At 35.5% G+C, this 21,786-nt stretch overlaps 1 protein-coding gene across 8 annotated transcripts in view; it reads right to left on the bottom strand.

Moving 5' to 3' along the window:
* DIAPH2 (diaphanous related formin 2) overlaps positions 1–21,786 on the bottom strand; it is a 266,450-nt gene that overhangs the window by 207,694 nt on the left and 36,970 nt on the right. For 7 of the 8 annotated variants that reach the window (XM_069811508.1, XM_069811507.1, XM_069811505.1 and 4 more), the window contains 12 exons: positions 20,654–20,793; positions 20,205–20,279; positions 20,049–20,118; positions 18,556–18,692; positions 17,263–17,371; positions 13,956–14,066; positions 11,696–11,814; positions 10,576–10,692; positions 8,723–8,841; positions 7,187–7,251; positions 4,891–4,995; positions 1,782–2,405 (listed from right to left, as the gene is read on the bottom strand). In XM_069811508.1, coding sequence (XP_069667609.1) covers positions 1,782–2,405; positions 4,891–4,995; positions 7,187–7,251; positions 8,723–8,841; positions 10,576–10,692; positions 11,696–11,814; positions 13,956–14,066; positions 17,263–17,371; positions 18,556–18,692; positions 20,049–20,118; positions 20,205–20,279; positions 20,654–20,793 — 1,791 coding nt within the window. Of the gene's footprint in view, positions 1–1,781; positions 2,406–4,890; positions 4,996–7,186; positions 7,252–8,722; positions 8,842–10,575; positions 10,693–11,695; positions 11,815–13,955; positions 14,067–17,258; positions 17,372–18,555; positions 18,693–20,048; positions 20,119–20,204; positions 20,280–20,653; positions 20,794–21,786 lie in introns of all 8 variants that reach the window. The other variant, XM_069811506.1, reaches the window with a different exon arrangement.

Below are 21,786 nucleotides of genomic sequence, written 5' to 3' on the forward strand. Positions count from 1 at the left end.
ACTAAGGTAGCTTCCTCGGATACTCATCCGTCAAGCATCAAATGCAACGTTCTGTCAACAAGAATCTCATTTAAAAATTCATTATAGTATACAGTATCAACTATATTTGTAAAGGAGAGGGAAGGAACATCGGCTTCACAATTCTAATAGAGCCATGACTTTAACTCAAGTTTAATATCAAACCACTTACTGCTAAATCAAATGCAGTAATAATTTTACACAGAACTAAATAGCTAAAAATTCACTCTAGTAAAAATTTCTTCAATGCTTACAATAAAAACTGATATTTAATAACATCATTGCCTTTAGAACCTTCTGATAAGTTGGCAACAGTCTTAACAGGGTAAACACCTGCCTTTCTCGGAGAAAGAAAAATGCTGTTAAAGTGTGTTTTGTAGTAAAACTATCATTGACAGGCAGGTAAGGCAATGAAAGTCAAATTTCCTTTCAAACTTCCAGAACGTATCACAAGAACAAAAGAAATGTGAACACAAAATAATCGGCTTCATTTCTTAATTAGATGCTCTAATTTATAGTAAATTACTGTATTTGTTCAGAAGACTGATCTTAAAATAAGTCTTAACCTCATGTCAAGACATCTCCCTTAAACAGAAGATTTTAGTAGTTTAAGTCTGTATACTTATTATCATGGTAAGTATAGAATTATTTATTTTAATTAGGAAAAATACTTTTGCCAATGCCTTCCCACCCTTGTCTTTTTACGCTAGTCAAGTTTTTGAGTTTCATGCAAGGTTTTTAAAACTAAACTAGAAAACCCAATGAATTGCCACCATAGTGGTTTCACTCATACTTCATTTCTAAAATAAATTCACAGAAGTCATAACCAAAGCAATCGTGCACTGTTTTATTGAGAAGATACCAAATGTAAAATTAGTGTCTAACAGCCTGATCCACTTTCAACCTGCCCTCAGAAAGCAAGGAAAAAAAAATAATCATAAACCACATAATTTATGGCTCCCACAGCTTTACCCAGAGAAGGCAAAACTAAAGTCAGAGTTCTGCTGCGCGTTGTCTTCCAAAATGCCATGTACCCATTCACACCAAGTTTTACTGCATTTTATACCTAGAGACTCAACTAAAACCTCTTAATACATCTCCTTTCTCAACATCCTCTCTCATTTCTCAGACACAGCTGCTTCAATTAAGCAAACAGCTGTAGTTATGCCTTGACTCAAGATCCTTCTTTCTGCCAACTGCCAGATTGTCTAAGTACCTAAATGGCAGTCTTCCCAACAGTCTTCCACCCAGTTGTCTACTTCAAGATTCATTCCCCCTGTCCTAAACCCCAGCAATACTTTAACTAATTCAACTTTTCTCTGAAAAACTAGTAACATGATTTATAAAGTAAACATTTTAATTGTTTGATAACTTAAACCTGCTTTAAACAAGACATTTTACCTTTGAAGTGCCCACTTGGCAAGTCAAATATCTTTTACGGCTGAAAACATGTAGAACTTAACTCTATACAAAATCAGCCAAAATTTTGAGAGCTCTTAGCTACAGATAGCCCCAGAATATGGGGTGTTATGGGCTCTTGGCAGCATTAAACACTTAGAGCTTACCCCATAGAATAAGGTGTCTTTGAAAACCAATACCAATTGAATCACAATCACTGCATCAGAAATGTTTTGGATAAAGAATAGAATGAATTCCCCAAACATGAGTACTATTAACAATCTAATGTAAACCCTAGCGCATTACCTCCTTCTTCCTCAAAAGCCACTTTTTATGAATGGGAATAAAAACAAACATTGTAATACCTTTGACCAGTTGATTCTCTTCATTGCGACTTCCAGCTTATACTTTTTCTTCTCCTTCATCCCATGTGGTAACGCTGGTATCACCGGAAAGGGAGCAAAAGGAACACCTCCAAGAGCTGGTGGCATTGGAGGCCCACCAAAAGGCAGTGGTGGAGGAGGTGGTGCTCCACCAGGTAGCGGAGGTGGTGGAGGTGGTGCTGCTCCACCAGGTAGTGGAGGCGGTGGAGGTGGTGCTGCTCCACCGGGCAGCGGAGGCGGCGGCGGAGGCATTACTCCACCAGGTAGCGGAGGTGGTGGAGGAGGAGGAGGTGGTGCTGCTCCACCGGGCAGCGGAGGCGGCGGCGGAGGTATTGCTCCACCGGGTAGTGGAGGGGGTGGTGGAGGAGGAGGAGGTATTGCTCCACCAGGCAGCGGAGGTGGTGGTGGAGGAGGAGGAGGTGCTGCTCCACCAGGTAGCGGAGGTGGTGGTGGAGGAGGTATTGCTCCACCAGGTAACGGAGGCGGTGGTGGAGGAGGTATTGCTCCACCAGGTAACGGAGGCGGTGGAGGAGGTGGCGCATTCTCACTTGGTAGGGTTGGAGGTAACGATGCTACTTCTGTCAGTTGACCTGTCAGGGCTGGACCCTGAAATATAAAAAAGAGGAACTCTTCATCAGGGTGGGGAGAAAGTTTAATATGAAGTTGAACCAACTAGGATGCCTTGTAGTCAACTATACCTCAAGAAAGTGAGAAATTCCACCATTCTCCTACTTAAATGAGAAGCAATAACAATAGATTATACCATGTACCATAAAACTGCCAAGTAAACTGAATAACCTAGCATTTTTATAAAAACAAATTGTTTCCATTTTAAAAGAAAATTTAATAGTAGCAGTAACATTTAAGTGAACAGAACAGCATTTTATTTCTTAACAATACACAAAACATTTATCCCATTTAGGATATCCTGGCAAGCTGGGGCATCAGGGATGGCAATAACCACGCTGAATTTTAACAACACTGATCTGCTGGTGGAAAACTTTCCACAGAAATCACTGAAGCAGCTATTGCAGTGCAAGAGGTTATGGGACCACAGTTGTTCATAACTATCCTGATGTCTTGTTTGGGGGGAAAAATAACCCAAAGCAATCATGCTTTCTTTTAATTCTGTCTGCAGTTGTTTCTGCAGTGATAGGAAGAAAGAGCAATTGCAGTGTCCACTCTAATAAGCTGCAGGAGGAACAACTAAGAGACACAGCAGCATGTTCAATCAGACGGGTTTCTGTAGTGATAACATGATCCCAGACTAGTACAAATTCCTCACAGATTTTTGTCCTTCAAGACTATCTGTTAAAAAGCAGCATCAGGATCTATGCACAAACTGCCATACCACCTCATATTTTATTTCCTCTACTAACTGATTTTTTTACTACAAAATTATTATGTAATACAGGCTGCCCATTTAATCCGAATTGCATACTATTTCCCCATGCAATTATTTACTGTTTCTAGTTTAAAGGAAGCAAGATGGGGGGGGGGAGATCAATCTGAGAAAAATCTGAGTGCATCTAAAAATAAGTGCCACAATATATTGTATGGGGAGCATAACACTAGATTAAAAAAGGCATAAATACCAGAAAGTTAATGTGTATCACTTCTAATTGTGCCATTATTGTGAATGAACCACGATGCCTGGGTCATCTGAACTATCTTAGAATCAATATAACAGGATTAATAATTAATCGGACCGAAAATAAATTTTTGGCTTTGCACAAGGCACGTGTTTCCCATGAACTACTACACGCATTGTAATGCAACAATTGGTGAACTCATTAAAACAGATTGTCAAATTTCAGTGTAACACTGTCTTGTAGATATTTGTAACAAACATCAAAATTGGTAAGAATGAAGTATGAACAGAAGTGCCTGTGTGTGAAAACAGAATAAGAAACCGTAAGACACCACAAGTTACGAGACCAACTGTAATGATAGCAGAGGACACAATGAAAGCAATCCCACTGTGAAATGCAATGTAATGTGCTTACATTAAGACACAAAGACCAGTGCTCTGATAAGGCTATAGCACAGACATCTCGCCAGCAAAAGACCAGCATCCTGAAAGCACGATAACGACAACCAGGTTACGGCACACCATATGCTATTTTTCCTCTTATTATCCAAGCAGGAAGTGAGACCATAGGCATTAAAACAGTCACGATGAAGAAAAAAGGCAACAGGCAGACCTTGCCTAATATTGAAGGAGTAGGAAATAAGCCAGGCTGAGGCAAAAAGACGAACCAACAGTTACTATGGTTTGATAAGGGGTATAAAAGGCCTGTCAGAAATGCAATTCACTGTCATTAAACAAAAGAAACCCAAGAGATGTTGTGAGGGCTCAAGAGGCAGCATTTCTTCTCCTCTCTGCTTCCCTAGTGATCCCAGACAGATCACTTGGAAATACAGTTTTGGTGCTTGTGAGCAAAATTTATGAGGAAATCAATGCAAGTACAGTCAGCTTTGCTGAAATTAAGTATCACCTTCCACTTCCATAAGGTCTTGCGTTTTTTGTTATATTTACCTATGAGACTGTATAAAGCTAGCGTAATATTCATTTTAGAAATGGCTACAGTCTGATATCCAGAGTTTTAAAAAAAAAAAATAATAATTGTCGTTATCAACTGCATGCACATGCTGAAAGGTATGCATATTGTGCACGCACAGCTATTGTGATTTCCACCTTTGCAATTCAAGTATAAAGCCTTCTAAAACAATCACTTTCTGCACAACATACAGAAGTAATGTTAAAGCATAAACAAGTACTTGGAGAAAAAACAACCCAGGCTAGATTCAAACTTTTCATAGCCTAAGGAAATTTTTCCTCAATAAAGCAAGTATCTGTAACAGATGTTGAATATACTACTATTTGAAAAAATGCTACCTCCATTAACTATCCATAGTAGTTTATGCTACCTTAAAAAGAAATCAATACAACTCTAACATAGATTTCAAACCTCCATAGAGGCAACACACTCCTGGGTAATTTCTTTTCAATTCATAAAAAATAAAATAAAATAAAATAAAAAAATAAAATAAAATAAAATTCAACTGTGGAACTTACTGTGATTATTACCTGGGTTCGTAGCTGTTTGATTTCTGTTTCAAGTTCTTTGATTTTCTCTTCTCGTTTTTGAAGCTCTGCTTGTGCCTCCTGTCGAGCTGTGAACTCTTCATCAAACTGTAATGATTAAACAACACAAAAGTGTTTGTCCATTGATGTCCACACTAGATATTATACATTCAGAAATTCTTTGAACAATATCAGACTAGAGCAATAGATGCACTTTTAACTTTAAAAAAAAAGAGTATTTTTCCAGTATGTGTTCTTCTAGTAGCACATAATTTCTTCCATCAATAAGTCATGACACAGAACCACTCAGATCCAGCTAATGAGTAGAGCTGTAAGTTCAACAGGTTTGTTCTGCCCCAACAGATTATTGTAGACTTCTCAAACTAAACTCTAGTATACACGTCATGCAGTGAGCTTAAATCTGAAGAGATGTGTGCTGCTTCAGCAGTATCATCCATAAAGTAACATAAGAAAGGAGGTATCCAAATAAGTCAGTGATCCCTTCAGTCTTGATGTCCCCGTATAAAATGGAAGTCCAGTTTACAGCATGGTTTTCAGAAATTTGCTGTATATTTTCTTCCTGCTACTGTTCGCTAGGCTTAAGAGATTATTAGCATCTTTGAAAGCTTCTGTAATTCATTCTTCCACAGGACAAAGCAACTTATCACCAGTAAGAACCCGTTGACTGCCACTAACAAAGTACATTATGATAAATAACTCTGCCGGAAAAGCATCATAATAATTTTCTTTCTATAAAGCTCAGACACCATAGTTCCTATTAAAAATGCATCCACATTTAACACTGAAGAGAGAAAAGCTAATTACTTCATTCAACTCTTAATCTGAAATTTTTAATTATTGTGTTCAAGAACATGTACTGCCTTTTGGTCCGCAAAAGGCTTCTTAGACCAGACCAAACATCAAAATTTTGAATGCTTTTAATACACAACAACATGGTATATGAACTTCAGTATTACTGCAGCTAATATAGTACATTCAGCATTTCATATCCTTAGGCAGCATGTGATGAGCTGAGATTAACAAATTAGCCATTAACATAATCTAGGAAACAGGAATTAAAGTAACTTGAGAAAACACATGGTAGCAAGATACTTTCAGCACAAACACCAATAGTGATAAAGTAGAAGGATAAGTATCAATTTCTTTAGAAACACCCCCCAAAAATTTTATTACAAGAAATATACTGAGCTGGAATTCTTCCTATAGAAATAATTTTAAATGTCTAACCTGTCCTGTATCTAGTAATAAATGAAAACTGCCCATCACCGAAAAAGGACTTAGTTACCAAGTTCCTATTAAATTGGACTTGATGAACTTAGAGGTCTTTTCCAAATTTTATGATTCTATTTCTATATCTAAGTGATAGGACAAGAGGAAAAGGCCTCGGGTTGCGCCAGGGGAGGTTTAGACTGGATATTAGGAAGAATTTCTTCACCAAAAGGGTTGTCACGCATTGGAACAGGCTGCCCGGGGAAGTAGTTGAGTCACCATCCCTGGAGGTATTTAAAAGACATGTAGGTGTGGCACTCAGGGACATGGTTTAGTGGTGGACTTGGCAGCGTTAGGTTTATGGTTGGACTTTAAGATCATCAAGTTCTTTTCCAACCTAAATGATTCTATGATTCTAAAAAAGAACTGGACCAGAACAATAAATTTGTTAGCAAAACAGGTTCCAAAATTCACTGCAAGATTCCTAAATGTGAATAATAAGGAAATAAATTACTCTCCCTCATAATGTAATAATATATCATGGGTGTTATAAGGAAATCAAGCAGTATTTCAATGTTTGCATCTCTGTGCCTAAGGAGTTGATGCTTTTTCAAACATTAAATTACACTGCTTTTCAATATGTTTCTTCAGGTTCTAAACCAAAACTAGATGGAGAGTTATGAATATTTCCCCCCCACAATTGTTATTTTTCTTTTTTAAGCATATAGCTGCACTTCGTTAAATACCTAAGTATTTCAGGACAGAATAGCGACAAGTGGAATTTTTCCATCTTGTCTTCCCATGTTGTCTACAGCAGAGGAATACAACTGAAGGATATGTACAGCTAATACTACTTATCTGCTTCTAAATTCAAAGCAAGCTGGAATCCGAGCCTTGCACACACACAGAAAAACCCAAAACCTGCAGAGCTATTAAATGTAAAAGAACATCCTGCCTGTGAGATACTCTATTTCCCAGTTTCCACCAGCTGCCTACTGTGAAACAAGCCTACTATGTTCCTGTCAGGCTTCTGTTCCATACCTCAAAAATAGTGATGATTAGGACTTACCTTTCTGGAAAATTCTGCTGCTTTCTTTTCACTCTCTTCTACTTTTGCTTTGTCTACACATGCATCTAGAATTTAAATAAAATACCACACAGAAGTCAGGTAAAACGTATAACAGCTCTGAGGTGCTTTCCTACCATGATTACTCTATGACCCCATGAAACAAAAGCAACAGACCAAAAATACAATTAATTAGTCGGTTGCTCTGACCAAACATTTGGTGAGTTATTTTGAAGAGCAAAATCTGTAAATATAAGGAAAGTGGTGAGGACACATGACCAAGGAATATAGAATCAGAGAATGGTCTGGGTTGGAAGGGACCTTAAAGATCATCTTCATAGTGGTTCTCTGACAGGTCTAAGTTTGCATGCCCTTCTCCTTTACATTAATCCACAACTAAAAAAAAAAAGGATTTTTACACTAGTATGAAGTAATAGTTACTTCTGAGGTTTCAAATCAGAAAGCCTCCTTTCCAGATTAGGAATCCAAAATCAAGCAGTACCTTATTTCAATAAAATTATTTCATAGGCAAGGAGAATTTGGACAGACTGTGAAGCACAGGTTTCTTTACTCAACAAAGGTACAAAGCACTTCTATTGACTTTTCATGCAGAGTAGAACTCTTAAGCATTTTATAAGTGAGGTAAACACAAGTAACTATTATAGGTAGGAACTGGCATGGAGAGACAAACCAGTTATCCCTAAAACTAGTAGGTCAATGGAAACAGAAGGCAAGGTGATATAAGATCAAGTGATCACACATCTAGAGTTGTAAGTGAATAGAAAAATGCAGAAATACTTCTTAGATATGGAGGATACCTTTTAGAAAGCAATTTCTTTCCCCCCGCCACCCCCACCAAAGTCAACCTGTACAACATCCTTTCTTTGCTCCTTTTGTCACATCACCAAAAAACCATCTTCCCAAATGAATATGTTCTCCGAGAGCAATTACCTCCCCCTATGAAATATTTAGTCTAGAGATGTCCCTGTATTTCAAGAATAAAGTCTACCCCACCAATCTTAAGAAAAGCATAAAATGACACCTCTAAATGCTGGTAACTGCCATTTAAAATTATATAGTATTTATGCAGCTGCTTCTTTCCCACATGACATGAACATCCACAGTCCCTCAATGCTTTAACTGATTATTTTACCTTACACTAACCTCAAATACTTGTAAAATATTACAGAAAATATTCTTAGAATGAACCATATAACTATTATATATTGACTAACAATTAATGCTAATGTAAATTTTGATATTTATAACAGACCTGAAATTCACAGAAATTACGGACAAGCAATTTTTGGTTATTAAGATTATTGTATTCAGATAGAAGACAAGACAAATTTGGAGAAGCAAACTTCATCAGTGTCATTTTATTAAAGGCTGTAGAGTTTGTTCTGGCCTTCTCCACAAGTACACCTATTTCCAGAAAACTGAAAAAGTTCACTCAGTCAACTTAAGCCTAGAGAGAAGAATACAAAGAAAAACACGCACTTCAGTAAAACAAGGTAAAATTGCTTATAGGATACAAACCAATAAGATGAGTAAAATCCACATCCATTCTTCCTCTACATTTAAAATCCGGGTCCGTGCCGCTGCAGTGCAATACTATCTGTGATACACATTCTTCTATTATCTTGTAATACTGAGGTCTAACAAAGAACATATTTTACAAGACAATAAGAACATGATCAATCATTTATGCAACATGGGGGGGGGAGGGGAGGGAGAAGGGGGCAATCTTAACTCCTAATATATGAATTATACAGTTGCCAGTAAAAGGATCAAGTTAAAGGACTTAATTGTACTCTGGCTAATACAGCACTGTTGTCAGTTTCTCACAAGGATATCTGAAGAAGTGCAAGACTCCACAAAATGCTGTGCACTATTCATTTATCCTTTGCCAGACAATAATCCATTAAACAAACAACACATTTATTATTTGCAATATATGCTGCAAGAATTACTTAGCACATTCTCAACAGTGACTTCCATCGCTCACAACAGTACCAGTATTCAATTACTTAGAAAATGAGTTAATTATTAACTTAATTGCTTGATATACATCTCTACACAACATCAGGAACCTCCAAGATTAGAGAATTCTGTGCTCAAAATTATTAGTTCTTACCAGTGCAAAGTATTACATTTCAATTTCACATACCACTGAGCTCTCAGTAGGAAACCCTCAAACCTAAAGTGATGATATCCCAAACTTTCCAATTAAAATAAAAATATATATATAAAAATTTGAAGATTTCTCATGTTATATTTTACTACTTAATTTTATCATCTTGCATATAAATTGTTTTTATCAACCCTTTACAACAAAAAAATTACTTCTTAAAACAAGATTTTTTATGTGGTACTTCGACACTGCTAAGACACTATGAGGTGCACGTAAAAGAAGCTTACATTGAAAAGACAAGATACAAGGCACTGTGGAAGTACTTTCAATTATTAGTTATACAACTAACTTTCAAGTTCTTTGAAGTCATGAAGCTATCAAATTTGAATAAAGGAAAAAGTGCTCAACGAGTTAGATTTTGGGATAAGGGTGTTAGAATAAGGTTCAAGTCTTTGAAATAAGCATTATTATATTTAACAAGGTCTTTTCAATATTAACAGTGAGCAGAAAAACAAATAACACATCAGTTACTGTCCTGGTTTGAGCTGGGATAGAGTTAATTGTCTTCCTAGTAGCTGGTATAGCGTTATGGTTTGGGTTCAGTATGAGAAGAATGTTGATAACACACTGATGTTTTCAGTTGTTGCTAAGTAGTGTTTAGTCTAAAGTCCAGGATTTTTCAGCTTCTCATGCCCAGCCAGGAAGAAGGCTGGAGGGGCACAAGGAGTTGGGAGGGGACACAGCCAGGACAGCTGACCCAAACTGGCCAAAGGGGTATTCCCTACCATGTGATGTCATGCCCAGTATATAAACTGGGGGGAGTTGGCCAGGGCGGGATCACTGCTTAGGAAACTAACAGGGCATTGGTCAGCAGGTGATGAGCAATGGCATTGTGCCTCACTTGTATATTCCAATACTACTACTACTATTATTATTATTGTCATATTATCATCATCATCATCATTTTATTATCATCATTAATAGAACAGAAAAGAAGAAACTAATAAACTGTTCTTATCTCAACCCACGAGTTTTACTTTTTTCCTTCTGATTCTCTCCCGCATCCCACTGGGGGGGGGGGGGCGAGTGAGTGAGCAGCTGTGCAGTGCTTAGCTGCTGGCTGAGGTTAAACCATAACAGTTACAGAGCAACTATTCATGAACAATTATGAGCTACTCAGTTTACCAGGGTCTTGATTTCTATTCTTCTCCCTAACCCCTCCAAAAAAAAAAAATCAAACATGACACCTGACACTTACCGGACATAGTAATCACTCCTGATGAGAAGGAAATGTTGGAGAATTGACAAGAAGTAATTTTCTGAAGAAGTATCTTTCAACATATTATACAACAGATGAAATACTTCATTCACATCAGTGCAAATTTTGTTAAGGAAATACAAGGACTTAAAAAAAAAAAAAAAAAAAAAAACCAACCCCAAACCAAAAAAACCCCACATCCCACACCCAAACAAACAAAACAAAAAAACAAACAAACAAAAAAAAAACAAACAAAAAACCACCCCAACACAAAACACCGCCCACACCCAGTTCCCTAGATGTTGTTCATATTGTTCAAGTAAAACCTTTTAACACTCTGAACTACTATCCTTATTAGTAAATATCCTTTTTCCACTAAGACTGTCCACAGAAACCACCTCCTGCTTAACAATTAAGACATGTTTCATTACTACTCAGAAAAACTATACTACATACTTATTATCATAGAATCCTGTAAAAATATTTCACATAAAGCTTTCATTTTCATTCTGAAGTAAGCCAGGCTATTGGCAAAAACACACTAGTCAATCATTTTAATTTCTTAAATAAGAATATTACCTGTCATTACCTGTTCTGTAATGCAACAACGTTATTGTTAGTGATTTTATATTCTTCTCATTGGTTGCATCCACCTTCCTCTGCTTCTTAAGTACCAGCTACTGCTCATTTAAAAACTGCAAGCAATCATTCTGAACTTAGGTAACTTTAAATTTACTGCTTTTTCATAAATAGAGAAGGCATGAATCTTAAGTGCCTCAGAACTTACTAGAAATGTTGTTCCAACTTAGTTATCAAAACTCCTTTTTCTTCAAACTTATAATCTTCTATCGGTGTAATTTTGTAACTTCATGTATTACAAGCCAGAGTTTAGCTTAGTAAATGTGATTTATGAAAAATTCTGCTCCAAATGACTTATATTTTACATGCAATTTAAGTACTAATTTTCTAAATAAGTTTTTAACAAAGATATCTGCTTGAGAAAGTCCCTGACAAGATATGCAACTATGACAAATAAACTGCACATAGAGCTTTCTAACTTATGTTTAATAAAGTTATTAAACGATGCAACAAGATATAACACCATTTCTATAAAGGATATTCCATTTCAGCTCTGATATCATTGAGACGATGTGACAGTTCAATTAAGTCATCTTCTTTGTTCTCATCAAACACTTTCAGCTGAATATCAAGCTCTTCATTATCCTTATCTTTCAAGCCCTATTTTTCAAAGCATAGCATAACTTAATTTTCCCTTTTTTAAAGCAAGAATTTCCCCCCCTTCTAAGATTACATAATGACAAAATATGAGACATTAACCTTTGGAAGAGGACTAAGCTGTAACTCAGTGCCTGGGGTTTTTTTATTATAATTGCACAGCCATGAAAAATTAAGGCAAAACATCAGCAAACATAGCAGGTACGGGCTACAGAACAAATATGAAGCCTTCTAATTGAGTTGAGTTCTCTTAATGGGACAGAGTCATCAGTTTATGCTTGTTAATGTCAGTTTCTTTAAAAAAATAGCCTAAGGATATTTCAAAACATTAATGAAAGTGAACTTAAGAAGCCTAAAGAGGCGTAAAGATATGCTTACAACTTCTGTTATTAAGTTAATCTAGAACTTAGCATAAAAACAACCATAGTACATTGAGAAAAACTTACAAGAGAAAAAAAAAAGAAAAATTAATACTTGGAGCAGGGAAAATTTTGTTGTTCTTGTAAGAAATACTAGCAATTTCACTCATACACTTAAGAACCAAGTTTAGCTTCCTACTAGGCAAAGCACAAAAAAAGGAAACTAGCTCAAAAGCTATTAGTGTGAATGCACTCCATGCTTTAAATGAAAATTGGCCTAAAATTGTCATAACTGGATATGCACAAACTGAATAGCAACTGTGTAGTTCCCCAAAAAAAGTAGAAACTCATTCTAATGTTTGAAAACCAGAGAAGGCTACTGTGAATCTGGACAGATTAAGAGAAAGTAATATGGATCCTCCTCCTGATTGTTTTTTGTTCAAGAAACCCTCGTTCATAAATTTCTTGAAAATTTACCCCTAAGCACAGATATAAGCGTGAAGTCTTCTCTCTATCATTAAGAAAGTTGCTTTCTAATGCAAAAAAAAGCCTCCTCTACGTTGGACATTCATTCACTGCAGAATTAATGATCTGAGCTCAATGCATATCTTGTAACTAATACGTTACAAATAAACAAACCGCAAGATAGCATTGACTATTTTAGTTGATATTACAGCTTACATGAAATATTAATTAAACTTACTAGAGACAGAATTTCAACACCGTAGCTTTTTAGGAAAGATTATCATCACTGAATATTAATTGCTTTTGAACTCATATATCTGTATGGCAGTACAGTCCATGAAGTTTTCTATCATGATTTATTACAATTCAGTTTATTTGCCACCTAACCCACCCCCAACTCTTAAGGTTTTTAAGCATTATTGATTGTGTAAACTAACTTTCAGTAGATTACGAAAAAATTAAAAGTTCTTCAGGGCTTCAGATGTTCTACAGCAAATAAAGACAGCAGATCACATTAATGTATCTACATGATCTAAAAACCTAAATACCTACCCTAAGAAAAATTAACATACATACACCAGCAACAGTTTCAAATCTCAATGTGCTATAAGCTGAAGGTTTTTATTTCTGAGAAATGTTGATGATTCAAAACTTCGTATCTTAACAGTTATAGCAGTATAAATTCTGTTTCAGACAAATATAAGCAGGTACTCTTTCAGCTTTAGTGAGAAACTGCTGAGTAGCTTATACATATTCTTGATCATCGGAACCATCAGAATGGTTTTTTGGTTAAGAGCTATAAATCTACCCCTAAGTCACAAATATTTATACACAACTACCCATAAAGGCATACTTCCGTGCAGCTGCATGAAGACATGCAGTCTCAAAGAGAATGAAGGAGTCGATCTGATTTTTCCTTAAAAACTCCAAATGCATTTTCAGAATGTAGATTAAAGAAAAATAGATTTCACAGAAAACAACAGGAACAGCATATACAAAGAAAGTCAATTCAAAATTGGTTCCACAGCCAGACTCCCATTCACCACATGTGCTTTGAGCTCATTATACTAAATTTGACTACCCTAATTTAATTCCTAATATATTGACTTGTTTCAACTACCATTCTGGTCTACATAGCTAATGAAAACCTAAATTTGCTGCTATGCAGAACGAAAGCAGATTTGGATTGCTAGTCCTTTCCAGGTCTGACCTTCCCCACCCCCAATCTTTCACATCAGCTAGTCTCAGTAAAACAATTTGGTTGTCTTCAACAATCACAAACAGTTAACTGTGATCAATTCCTATGTACAAATGACTTACAGGCAATATTTTCTTCAGGCCACAACGTAAAAACTCATTTCTCAAGTGTATCCTGAAATCAAGATCTTCTGGAGATGTAACAAGGGCATTGATGAGCTGCATACATGCTACCTATTATTGGAAATACAAGCAAAAACTTTTAGCATGTGAAAATAAATACTGTCTTTGAATATTTCAGTTTAATTATAAAACCAAATGTCAAGAGATGGATATTATTTATTATGCGGCACACATGCCACACCTGACCTTGCTTAGTTTAAGCAATATCAAATACTCTTCTGTTTTCATATTGTGAGTGCTTCTGCTATGTGAAAATTATATCACATAAAGGATCATACATTATTTCAGAAAGTAATTCCCACACTACAGTTCCACACTGCAACTCCTTCTCTTTCTCCTCAGATTTTGCCAATTTGAAAACAACCTGGTTTTATAGTAATCAGATTTAAAAACAAACAAACAAAAAAAACAAACACAAAAATCACCCAAAAATAACAACAAAAAAAAAAACCCACAAAGACACCCATACATAAAATAATTCACCTCACCAGGTGTCTTTGCTACTCCTGCACAGCACTTTTGCAAAATGTCTGAAGTCTCAGGATACTGACTAATGCTTTAATTGAACAGCTGTGCACTTTAATTGATTTACTTTAAAACAGGTAGACAATAGCACAATGCCAAAGGTGCTCATACACGTTAAGAGACTAAAATGGGACTCCAGGGAAATACCAAGTTTGGTAAAAGATGTTAACTGCAAACAGAAGTAGTATTAGAGTAGAAAAATTACATAAATAAAAACCAATAGCTGCAGAGAAAAAAGTCAGATAAAAGCACCCTTCCTGTTTTAATTACATTCATTATTTAGTTTGAATGGAACACCTTATGGAGTCTTAAATTTCTATTAAAACACTCTTTCAAAGGCACTCCCTTTATATAGCTGCATCTTCCAATAATGTAGTATCATCATGCTCGCTTGAACGATTCTTGTTATTTTACTACTATGACATGACTTAACAAGCCAAAGTACATGTCCAATCTGAAATTAATAGAGAGAAGAGGTGCCATCTGCTATGATTGCTTTTGCCAGAAGAGACTCTGACTTAATGGCTTGTACTAATACATTACAAGTAAAGAATGATTTTGTCAGAAACAAGTTAATGAGTCTTGCAATTGTACCTTTACTGACATACAAGTGAGGTTTTGGGGAGCGGGGGGCAGGAATGTTGTGTGGTAGTTTTTGTTTGTTTTAAATCAACAAGGTCATAAAGTAGGAAACAACTTCAAAATTAATTCTTCTGTGATAGCATTATTAAGATTAGAATGTAATTTATAGAAACTTATTGAACATCAGTAACTTATCAGCTCTGAAACAAGAACTACTGATGGTAAACATAGCATTAAGACCACTATAGCTGACATATATATGATCTAATAATGGAGAAGGTATCCCTTCCATGTAGGTATACCTGCCCTGCTTGCATTCTACTTTTCCTTATCTTTCAGCCATAGTACCTTAGCAATACAAAATTTGACAATAAATACTGTATTATAAGAAGGAAATAAGTCAAAGTCATCCTCTAGTAGGATATTCAGCCACTTGGTCCCTATGCAAACACTTGCAGTTACTAAAAAAAGCAATTTTAAAAAGTTTGCATTCTAATAGCAACCAAAACTCTTGGGCTATTCAGGTGTACACAGAGATCAATAAATTCTATCCACCGACACATAAGCAGCAATGAACATGTGACATAGGACATGACTCAGTAAAGATCACTGGCACAGAAGACTTTTTTTTATTATTTTATAAAAATAATTTTTTGAAGTCACTAGATTATCCCTAGAGATGCACCAGCGGCTGATGAAGGGCAGATGTCAAACACACACCAAGGAACGGACAGTTCTTGTTGACAAAAGTAGCAACTATATCCTGCTGCACACTACTAATCTCCAAAGGTACCCTGCCAAAAATGGACACACCCAATCAACATCTGTCATAGTTACTACATATCTGAATACTTAAAAGGCTGCATATACTGCTGCCAAAGTCCCAGCAGTAGTAAGACAGCTGCATGTATATCTTACAGATTTCTTAGCAACAGAAGAAATCTTAGCAATGGGAGAAATTATTTCTGTTTAATGTAAGAGAATGGCTGTGTTAGAGGACAGCTATGTTCAACAACATTGAGCTTTAAATATCTAAAACTAGCAGTTTTACTCCCACTCAATTTACTTCTCATATTACTAAATTATTAATGAATTATCACTGTCCTTGTGCCATGAATTTTTCAAAAAAAGGTCAATCATTCAATTTACCAGAGATAGGCTAGAATTTAACTTAAGTTGTTATTACCCAGGAGAATGATGACATTACCAAAATCCTTCATAGCCAAATAAAACTTTTGACTGCAGTTCCCAGAAAATTTCATTACAAAAACACCCTTCAAAATACCTAACTATATTAAGAAGACCTTTGCTTATCTATTTCTTCATTCAGTAATATTACAAAAAGGTGAATAATGCTTTAAGTATGCTCCTGTCGCAGGTACTTCAAACAGTAAGATACTTGAAAGTGTGTGCTCAGTTAAGACATTCCAATTGTGGTTCTAAATTCAACTCAAATACTCACTTCAAGAGCACAACACAAACTTGTTCTTTTACGAATATATCACTTTGATGGAATCATTTCAAAGCCACAAGTACAGGAGTTTTTGTTTACTTTGGGTGCAGGAAGACTGGGGGGAAAGAGGGTGTTTAAAAAAGCAATGCTACTTAGGAGTACTTTTTCATGGTTCTTCCCTAAAAGCAAAAGATATACAGGAAACACTGCCTCCAGCTCCTTCAACTCCAACTTCCTCAGGGCTCCAGTAACAATAACTAAACACTTCACAGAGGACAGACTGAGAGTTGGATTTTTATTGGTCCATTAAACCACACACAATTCCCAGTCAAGAAGATTAAGCAGTGACAAAGATAATACAATGCTTTCACAGACTTATTACCTAAACATTATATCTGGTATCCAAGGACAGGAATATCTCTAATTACTCTCTTTTTATTAAGGTCAAGACTTTTTAATCCTATTTTTGGGACAAGGAAGTCAGTTTCTTGGTTTCACACCATTAATCAGAAAATCTAGTATCAGCAGGCCGTTTCTATTTATTTTTCCTCTTTTACTGAACACTGGAGTAATAGCACTAAAATATTTCACTGGTAAATAATTTAAATATCATTAAATAATACACAGTCTTCTAGTATTTTAGATTATTTCTGAAGTATTAATAAGCTTATAAAAAAGTAAACCCACCTGCAGTTGTAAGAATTCATGGTTTTCCAGTCCTTCAACAATCTGAGAAAAACGTTCCCTATTGTGCCTTTCAGCAGCAGTTGTTATAGCACCTAAAAGCTTGTCCAGACTAAGAAAGAGGTAAATTGTCAAAAAGCATACCACAATCAACTTTCTCATTTTAAAGATACTTAGCCCACTATTGACACAACTCAAGACTTCAGTGCACCAACAGAGAATCTAAATGTATTTATCTACATTTATCTATATAAAGTTGAAAATAAACCAAGAACCACATGTTAAAATATCTACAAGATTAATGTTGAATTAAAAAAAAAAATTGAATAAATCTCTAAATTATTGTGACATTCAGCTAAGAAACAACCAATGAGGGGAAAAAGAAAAAAACCACAACCTTTGCAAGACTGTACACTAGGTACTAGCTGACGTGTTTGAAATCTGGGAATTCTAATATATTGTCTTTTCAGAAATCAGATCGGTTTTATCTATTTATTGCATACAAGACATGAAGTTTGCCATTTTTAACCTTCAGTAAACTAAGACACTCAATAATTCAAAGCAAACATCTGCCAACTGATTCTCTTTGTTTTAAAAAGCTCATGGACATGTGCTACATAACTCCATAACTTAAACTATTCAAAACTTCAGCTATAAATGTAAACTTTTTGCCCCTGTCAAATTTGTTATGGTTAGGTAGAGGTGATATTTTAATAAAATCCATAAATATATTTATATCTATATTATTAATATTATCATCTAAACTAATGAAAAACCTTCACATGTGGTGTCAAATCAGTAATTTTCAGCTATAAATTCATCTCCCATCCTCAGGGGAGACATCCCAATCTCAATCCTCCCCACAATAATAGGCTCAGTAGTACCCCATGCTAACACACATTTTTCTAAATCGTCATTAAAACTGACAGCTTTCCTTGTGGCAAATAATAGTTCACATTTCCTGATCATACACAACTTAAATATTCTTTTTTCAGCAGCCGTTTATGAACAGTTATGGTTCATGAAGTCTTCTCTTCTCTACAGTAAGCAATCATAGTCCTTTCAGCCCTTCCATTTAAGCCACAGTTTGTAGATCTCTGCTCACTTACTTTTGTCTTGATTTAATATTGGATTAATGCATCAGAACAGGTGAAAGTCTCTTTTCATTTAAACTACATTAAGAAAGTAAAGACTTAACAGGTTACATGTGTTTAACTGACAACTTTTCTCACCTGTATCCAAACTGACAACTCACAAGCATTCAAAAAAACCTTTTTATTTCCATATTTTACTTACATATTATCCTCTCCAACAATGCAGAGAGCAGAAAGTATTTTCACTGTTTCGGTCATCATGTGTGGCTGCTTTGGATCAATTGCTCTTGATAACAGCAAGAGACTTCTTTCATCTCCTAGAATCCTGTGCAATCCATACTTAAAGAAACAAAAAACTTACTGTGAAAAGATTGTAATTGCCTCGAATACTCATCATCATCTTTGGGCTTCAGATCCTTAGGAATCCTCATACCCCCTCTCCCCCATATGAAGCTTGGCAACACTCAACTAAAACCTTCTGGCTATTATCGCTTGGGGACACAAGTCAGTCTTCCGAGTCTTACATTTGAGGCTTTCTCCTAAGGAAGTGAGTGAGCTCATAAGGAAGATAACTTATTTTGTAAAATCAGGTATCTACCAAAAATCAAACCAGTTTTTATTTTCTATCTATATCTGAAACACCTTAACAGTATGAAAAATTCATTCCTTTTTTTTTTCCTGTAATTGTAACAGCTCCTGGCAAGTCAAAATAACATTTTCCACACAAATGACCATTAGACATTGAAATTCTTTTTTTAAACAACTATCTTTTATTTATTTTATATTCTATTTCACTTTTTGTACAGCTAAATCAAAAAACTTACACCCTGGCATTTATTTTAAAGTAGCATTATTTTTCTTTTTCATTTTCATTAACTACAGGATAGTTGGTAAATCAGATATCTAATTGTCTGAAGTTACAATCAAGTGTAGGAATAGCAGTGGGGAAGCATGTGACCATTTAAGTTTACTTTTCCAACTTCTTCAGACAGGCTGTTCTGTAAGTAAGATTTTACTAAACTGAGTAACAGGAGTTAAAAGTAATGTTAATGCACAGTTATATTTATTAGGGGGGGTAGGGGGGTGGAATCAATCATTATAACAACACTTTAGATTTTGCTATGAATAAAGCAAAATTACAAGTTTAACACATCAGCTTCTAGAAGCAGTACTCACTTCGTGAACATGAGTAACCCATGTTAGAAACAAGTTAGATACGACTTAAACTAGACCAAAGCTTTACCCTTTACCCACTACCTACCAACTTAAAAACTGTAGCTAAAAGGATATGAAACCATACTCAGTTTAAAATCAGGTGAAAAGTACATTATATTAACAAAACCAAGCATGCATTCAAATCAGAATTTAGAAAGAAATATTTTCCTTTCAACTTCAGAAGCAATTAATTTCCTAATCCACTTACCTTAAATCCATACTATCGTCCTGTTTGCCAAATATTTTACTTCCAAAAATCAGTTATATTTAACAAAACCAAGACAAAATGCATATTCAGAAGGTTAACAAACAAGACTCAATGAAAACTTACACAAAGTTTACGACCTACATTTCCAAAGTCAGCTGACACTCGATATACAAGCTTTCCTTCCTTTTCTGAGATTCAACATGCTACATAGATCTTCAAGTCAACAAAAACCAAATCATGCTAAAAGTAGCTGAAATTAAAATACTTCTTACTTTATTGTTCATAAATGCTTTGAGGCACTGGATAAGTTTATGTTGATTCTTCTTATCAATACTTTCTTGCCTTGAAAGGGAGGAGGAAAATAACATAAGCACAAACAATCTTCACAAGCTCCCTCACCCCTCCCTTCAAAAGATCCAAGTCCTTACTGTTTCTTGTCCAGAAGCTTTTCCAATACATCCAAGAGAAGTCCAAGACCTTCATGTCCAAAATTGTTAACCCAGCTAGAAAAAGGAAGAAAAATGCTTTTAACTATTTCTTAATCAAATGTAAAACTTACAAAGTTATGTCTCCAATATTGCTTGTACATCTCTTCATAAATGCTGCTTTAAGTCTCACTTCCCAGGTAGACCTGATCAACCGTTAAGACAAATGCTTAGTACCAACAACTATAAGTTGTTGAGAACCACTGAAAGGTGAGAAGATATTGCAGACAGTTGCCAACACTTCACTTATCCTTTTCCAGTGTGCTGAGAAATACTTCCTCGTGCCAGTAAGCATTAGCATAATTACTCTGGTTTCAAAAAAACAGCCCCACAATTTTTTATTGCTAAGCAAACCCAGCATGATGAAAACTACAGCAGAAATTATTACTCACCTGACTGGATTGCTAGTTAGAGACACTCTCAAAGACTCTAGACAATTAAGAAGCTTTTCCTCTGAAATTCCAGATCGCAATTCATGAATATATTCTTGCGAGGACAGTGTGCATTCATGCTTGCTGTTTTTCAGTCCACCCTATCACAGAAGACAGAATGCTGCTTAACATGACATTGGTCATAATAGCATTTAGATGATAACATGCAAGACCAACAGTTCTGCGTGAATTTTAAAATCACCGTTTTCCCTGTACAACTCTTAAAAACACCTGACTTGACTCTGTTTTGTCATAAATGTTTAATAGTTTAGGTTTTGCATCACAAGGATAAATATTTTTCTGGAATCTTCTTCACTTCTTTGAGTAAAGTACATGTAGTACATCTTGGATATAAAAATTTAATTCCATCATCCAGTTGTATTAACATATTTAACTGCTACACACTCTCATTTAACATCTTCTTCATAACACTGTAGTAGAAACAACCATAAACAGAGACATAAAAACCCCCACACTTGTTACTAATCTTGTCTGATCATTCCCACTGTACCTGTCTTCTGTTTTAAAGAAGCTGTGCATTATCACTATAGACATATCCTGACTCTCAAATTAGTTCTTCTACAAAAGACAGGAAGAAGAAAAGCCATTGAAAATGAAAAGGAGCTGGTATCCACCAACTGTTACATCAATGTTTTTAAAATCATGCAGCTGCATGACTCAATGATTTCTTGCTGCACCATAATTCCATATTTCGCCACTAACAGCGATCTCTACAGGATCTTGTTTGCTACAAAAGAGTCATATGGAAGATTTGACAAAGAGCTCATCTCCCTGTGGAAGCAGCATTACAGAAGAATAACTACCTACAACATATTTCAGTATTAAAAATACCTGATAATCAGTTTTTAGAACTGTAGTATTCAAAACCATGAACAATATACAAAACATTTTACCAAGCAGTGCAACTAATCTTTTATACAGCTCTGACATGTTGCAGAAAAGTAGGCTTATCTCAGAAGAGTGGTTATGATTACTATGCAGTTCCTAAAGCTCCTTAGCTCTAAATGGTCTATTGAAGAGAACCTGATAAAGATGTGTCATGGTTGTAAAGGCAATATGAAAAGTCCCTGACC

Source organism: Haliaeetus albicilla, chromosome 23 (assembly GCF_947461875.1).
Source record: "Haliaeetus albicilla chromosome 23, bHalAlb1.1, whole genome shotgun sequence".
NCBI lineage: Eukaryota > Metazoa > Chordata > Aves > Accipitriformes > Accipitridae > Haliaeetus > Haliaeetus albicilla.